This window comes from Sapajus apella, unplaced genomic scaffold (assembly GCF_009761245.1).
Source record: "Sapajus apella isolate SASKATOON/1434 unplaced genomic scaffold, GSC_monkey_1.0 scaffold10, whole genome shotgun sequence".
Lineage (NCBI taxonomy): Eukaryota > Metazoa > Chordata > Mammalia > Primates > Cebidae > Sapajus > Sapajus apella.
In genome coordinates this window covers 34,700,329-34,706,462 of record NW_022436950.1, presented here as the reverse complement: position 1 = coordinate 34,706,462, position 6,134 = coordinate 34,700,329, and the positions used below count along the sequence as shown (strand labels likewise).

The 6,134-nt window shown below is 44.5% G+C and overlaps 1 protein-coding gene across 2 annotated transcripts in view; it reads left to right on the top strand.

Annotated features, from left to right (window-relative positions):
• The first annotated feature begins 1,665 nt into the window (after nt 1-1,665).
• PARD3B (par-3 family cell polarity regulator beta) overlaps nt 1,666-6,134 on the top strand; it is a 1,108,767-nt gene continuing 1,104,298 nt past the window's right edge. For both annotated transcript variants that reach the window (XM_032277671.1, XM_032277670.1), the window contains exon 1: nt 1,666-1,976. In XM_032277671.1, the coding sequence (XP_032133562.1) occupies nt 1,857-1,976 (120 nt within the window). In that variant the 5' untranslated portion in view covers nt 1,666-1,856. The remainder of the gene's footprint in view (nt 1,977-6,134) is intronic.

Below are 6,134 nucleotides of genomic sequence, written 5' to 3'. Positions count from 1 at the left end.
AGAGAGCTGGCCTGAGAATCGAGACCACACTGAGGAACAGATAGAGCCAAGAGCTGGAGAGAGCTAGCCCCTGAGGATATGGTTTGAGTTTCTGCTTTCAACCTTGCCTCAAGGGAGTGTTCTCTGGATCTTCTGATTCTATGAGGAGATCGATTCTGTCTTTGGTTTATTTAATATAAATTAGCTTGTATTGGATTTGCAACCAAATTACTATGGACTTGGTTTGCCTGATCCTCTTGGTTGCCATTGACCTTCTATACATAGAAGACAACCAATATATATTTATTGAATGTATGAATGAGCTAACTAAAGAAATCTCTCAAAACCCATACATTTAATCTCCTGTGCATTATGATACCATCCTAGGCAATTCAACTTCAACGTAAGTGTGTCCACATAGGAGTAAATCCTTCTGTAGAGAAACACATGATGCAGCCCTGAGGGTCTTACGGGATGGCTAAGAAAACTGCTGGGAGAGACCAGAGATTGAGCTCCGAAGACCTGAGTTCTTTTCAACAGAACTAACACTACCATCTGTTGACCTCCCCGGGGCACCATTCTTTATGCACAAGATGCGAATAGTAGTATAGTGGTTGTCGTTAAGCTCAAAGGAGCTCATTTACATGAGAGCTAAGGATGAAACAAGTGTAATTCGTTGATTTTCCCCAGCATAGTCCCATTTCAATTGGTGATAGATAACACACCTGCCAAATCATGAGCCTAAAAGTGTTTGACTTTTTTTTTTTTCCTAATAAAATGCACAACAGTAGTCGCATTCCAGAAGGCTATGTGTCAACACACGCGATCATATCTGGGTTTGGGATGTGACCTTTGGCCGAATACTAAGTGTCCTCGTCTGTAAAAGGAAAAGGTTCCCTTCAGCTCTGCTATCCCAGGGCTCCAGACAGCAGCTGCAAGGCTGTGCTTAAGCGAGCTCCTAACAGGCCTTCGGGCCACTCCAGCCTCTCAGCACCTGGCAGCCTCGCCCCCAGGGTGTTTTTGGTGGGCGTGACTAGAAGCACCTGCTCCTGGGCTCCTTTTGCATCCTGCTGCGGTCCCCTCCTGTGAAGGGTGCAGCTCTGCAGTCTCCTCGCTCTTCTCTCCGGTGTGCGTTCTGAGATCCGGTTTCAATCCCCGAGTGGGTAGCCCTCGGGTCCCCTTACAGCTCCCCAGAGCTCCGTGTGCATGCGTGCGAGAGGGAGCTAGCCAGGGAGCGACCCAGCTGAGGGGACGAAGCTCCCGGCCTCCACTTACCCGCCCACAGAGCCTGGGCACGGCGTCGCCCGGCGCGCGGCGGGGCCGGGGAGCGCGGCGGCCCCTTTAAGAGCCGGGCCCAGGCGGGCCCCGGGACCGCAGGAGCCCAGAGCGCGGGCGCCGCGGAGGAGTTGGGAGCCGGCGCAAAAGTTTCCTCCCAACTCCAGCCCCGCGCGCCGCCGCCGCCGCCGCCCACTCCAGCCCGGGGCCTGGGGCCGGCCCTGCCACCGCCGCCAGGGCCAGGGCCAGGGCCAGCGACAGGGCAGGGCCGGCAGTTTCGCTTTGGTGGGCGCGGAGCAGCCGCCTGGGCCGGGCAGGAGCGGAGCGGGAGGTGGAGGAGGAGGAGCCGGGCCGCAGAGCCGCCGCGTCCCGGGCCGCCGGGCACCTGGGAGGTGAGCCCTCTCCGCGGCCGCCCCTCCCCGATTCCCGCTGCCCGGGTGGAAGGGGCGCTGCCGCGAGCCCCCGGGCCTCAGGGTGCCCCGGGGAGCGGCGCCCCGGGTCTCCAGGCCCACCAGCGCCTGGGGTCCTCCGAGAGTGGGGGGCTGCACCCGCGGGGTCAGACACCTGTTCGGCCCTGCCCGGCGTGGTCGCCGGGGGCCAGGATGAAAGTGACCGTGTGCTTCGGCAGGACGGGCATCGTGGTGCCCTGCAAGGAGGGCCAGCTGCGCGTCGGCGAGCTCACCCAGCAGGCACTGCAGCGGTACCTGAAGACCCGGGAGAAGGTGAGCGCCGAGCGGAGGAGGGGGGCGCGGCTGCGGCCAAGGCACCTGCCAGGTGCGACCCGGTGGTGGCGGCGACGCTCAGGGGATGCAGAAATCCCAGGGGATTATGGGGCACTGCCTGTAGCTGCAGCTGTTGTCTATTGCTAATATCAGAGACCTGGGTGTCTTTGGGCATTTGTGGGCCCCGAACTCCGAGAATGGTGGGTGGAACCGCAGCATGGGAATCTCTTGGGAGCTCCTTAGACCTGCCCAATCTGAGGGCTTAAACACCAAAACCACTGACTCGGGATCTGCTCATTAACGAGATCCCCAGGTGATTAGAATACCCACTGAAGTTTGAGAAGCACCGGTTTAGAACTTGTTTGAGGGAACGTCTTAAAAGGTGCTGTTTATCTAAGTGTGATTTTTGACCCATTAAGACTTGCCTCACTTCAGCTCCTTGGAGTTAGAAAGTTGATTGTGCAAGCGACACATACTCGGAAGTTACAACTGATGGGGCCTTTGGAGTTTCGACCTTGTGAGCTGCCCTGTCTCAGTGACTTGGGCAGGAACGCAGGTGGGAGAATGATGCTGTTTGCTTATCCAGCCAGTCTATATTTTGAGTGTTTTCAGTTTAATGCCACAGATTCTATGAGCATTTACCATGTGTGTGGGCTGTTGTTCAGGTCCTGAGTGACTGTTAAAATGAGAAAGATGTCCCTACCTCTGTCGCTGAAGTCAGGAACAAGTAAAAATTAAGTGAGAATTTTTTTTTAAAGTGTGGAATACATGATGAGAAAATATCTGGCGCTAGAACCTATGCCTAGTATTTGGGTAACATTGGGCCTCTGGGACTTCCTCTATGAAACTTTTAAAAATACATTGGATAACCTTTTAATTTTTTGAATCTTCACATGGAACATTTTGTATGTCTCAAATCCTTCTCAAACAGGGTAAGTCACAAATTCTTGTCTTAGAAGCTAATGGTTCTCTTAAAATTTGGTCTTAGGCCATGTGAGTAATATAGCAGGTTGGTCAATCTAGTGATGGAAAAATGTAAATCATCTTACATTTTAACTTCTTATAGGTTATCCAAAGCATAAAAGTAGTTATTTCTTAAAAGTATATAGTTGAGGGGTTTAAGAAAATACTTGCACTGTCTTTGCCTCTATTAAGAACTATTCTACAGAAAAAAAAAATAATCCACCTCTGGATAAATACATGTGTATGTTGCTTTGGATACTCAAGAACTGGACCAACCCCTAAAGATGAACTCTTTATTGATGGAATTGAGATGGAGGAGGGAAAAAATTAAAGTGGCTTATAAAACCATGTGAAAATCTACCGCAATGTTGTGTGTGTGTTTGCCATTGTTAAAATAGGGTGTGCTGTTTATATCATGTAATTCAGTTATCTGAGATTTAAACAAGTAACCAATTGTCTATTAAATCATATTTTATTAACTCTTGAAAGTGGGCTAAAGTTAATAGTAACAACATTACTCCAGACAAGTTACTGAGATCTCGTTGAAGGATTGTCTTACTGAGTTGAAGTTACTTTTTAACTATTAAAAAATAATTTATGCCCTCAAATCTTGTATACTTAGAAGTTTAGTACAGGGAGCTGTCCAAGTAAGAGATAAGCTACAAGCTTGTAAATAATATGAAGAGAACTAACCAGATGGTATTTAATGCACTATAATTTGATCGTAAAATGTGGTAAAAAATTATTGATATTCTGGAATGGAAATGTAACTTATAATGTCACAGAACCCATGCTATAATTGCATTGATCAGTTTACTGTTACTACCAGACTTGTATTTTTCTGTTTACATTTATATATTAGTGAATGTGACATTTAAAGGTCACTTACAGCATATAAATTCTCCTTTTTTTGTTTTCAAAATTTCCTTTTAAGAAGTAGTGATGATTTTTTTCTCCTCCCCAAATACTCTTCTCCCATAGTTTCATTTTAAATATTGTAATCATAACAAGATTTAACTACTATTAAATGGTATTCCTAATGGCTCTGAAAGGTCAATAAATAACAAATTCCATGCTTTTATTTATTTTTTTAAAGGAGAAAGGGCCAGAAATGTCAAAATTCAATTTGAAAAACAATGTGTAATAAATACACTTTCCATAAATCAGAGAAAGACAGCTAAAAGGCTTGTCCCCTTAGACAGCAAGGTTTTAAGCCCTGCTCTTCATACTAATAATCATATTAATAAATAACATGTATTGTGCTTATTCTGTGCCGGCCCTGTTTTAAGAGCTTTATGCTTATGACTTACTTCCCACAATAACTTTAGGAGGTAGGTACCTTTCGTATCCCCATTTTATAAATTGGGGGAAAAAGAGACACAGAGACATGACAAATAAGTGGCAGATTTGGGTTTAGAAAACAGGAACTGTGTTTCTAGATCTTTGCTCTCAGCTATTAATATAGCCTAGTACTATGTATGTAATGAATTGGAATTTATTCATATTATTTAATACTTGTTTAAAAAAAGACATTTCTATCTACTAACTGCTGTATCACATCAACCTAAAAATAACAGTTTTGCTTCTTGAATAGTGATGGACAATCCACGAGTTTCTCTTAATTATATCTTTTGTGAGGTCAACATGTAGAAAGTCTAGTTTCTGAGGCAAATATTGTAGGATTTGCAAATCAACTATGAAAATATTCCTCAATCTAACTACAAATGGGAAAATGGGCACGATCTTACATATCCAGGTGAGGAGTGTATAAAGAAACAAATTTGGTGGGAACATGAATGTAAATGTAAAGTAAGTCCATTTTTTCCTGAGGCACTGAGTAATTTAGATGGGAGAAAGACAGGTTTCAAGATTGAGGATGGAAGTTGACGTTTCTAGAGTTTGGAAAGTAAGTGAAACCCAGGGATATCATTCCAGATTTTGTGGACAGCATCTGAGAAGTAAGCAGTACCTGCTGAGAACAAAGAAAATGTATTTTTGGAATGTTGGGAGCCCCCGATCAGATAAGGCCATAGGTTGGTGCGATCCTGAAGATACAGGGGGAGCTTTTGGGAAGGCTTTAATTATGTTCTGAACTCTGGGACTTTGAGTTTCCTGCCGCCACGTGATGAACTCCACTGGAAAGGCAGTAGACTGCGAGGTGAAAACTGTGGGATTGCTTATCTCGGAATCCTGGCACTTTATCAGTGTCCCAGCCTCCAAATCCAATTTAGTGAAGTTGTTAGTGGAGAAGTGATTGTCATCTTACGTACTCATGGTGGATATCATTGAGTAATTAGTTAAATTTATCATCAAAATTATGTGTCACAGGTGAATGGGTAATTGAGCTTTATCCTGCAGGGACTCCCAACCCTGGCTGATGATCATTCACGTCTAATTTTCACTTTTAACATTTTAAACAGTACAGATGCCGGTGTCCCTTTCTCCGAGATTCTCATTCATTGGAATGGAGTGGGTCCTGGGCATAGGTATTTTAAAAAGCACTCCAGCCTATTCTAATACCTGGCCAAGGCTGAGAAACACTAATCTACTCCTCTAATCTTTTTGTATTGTTGAACTCATTGGATTTTAAACTCTTTTGATGACAGACACTGTATCTTAGATGTCTACACAAGAACCTGTTATTAAACAACTGTCCCTCTACTACTCTTAATGAATTCTTCCTACAGAAGCTGCTCAAATAATTGGTTAAGGTGAACATTCACTGTATATACACAATTGTCCCTTAGTATCCACAGGGGATTGGTTCCAGGACTTCCCTTGGATACTAAAATCTGCAGATGCTCAAGTTCCTGATACAAAATGGTGCAGTGTTTGCATATAATCTACACACATTCTCCTGTATACTTTAAGTCATCTCTAGATTATTTATAATACCTAATACAATGCAAATGCTATTTAAACAGTTATTATACTGTTTAGGGAATAGTGACAAGAGAATTGTCGGCATGTGTTCAGTATAAAATTTTTTTCCAAATATTTTTGATCTGTGGTTGGTTGAATCTGCAGACGCAGAATGCATGGATGCAGAGGGCTGACTGTATATATATATATGTGTGTGTGTGTGTGTGTGTGTGTGTGTGTGTGTGTGTGTGTATGTATACACTGATGAGGTGAATAAGGGAAAGGTTGTCTAGTAATGAGGATGTATAGTATATTCAGGGGTTGAAATGAATG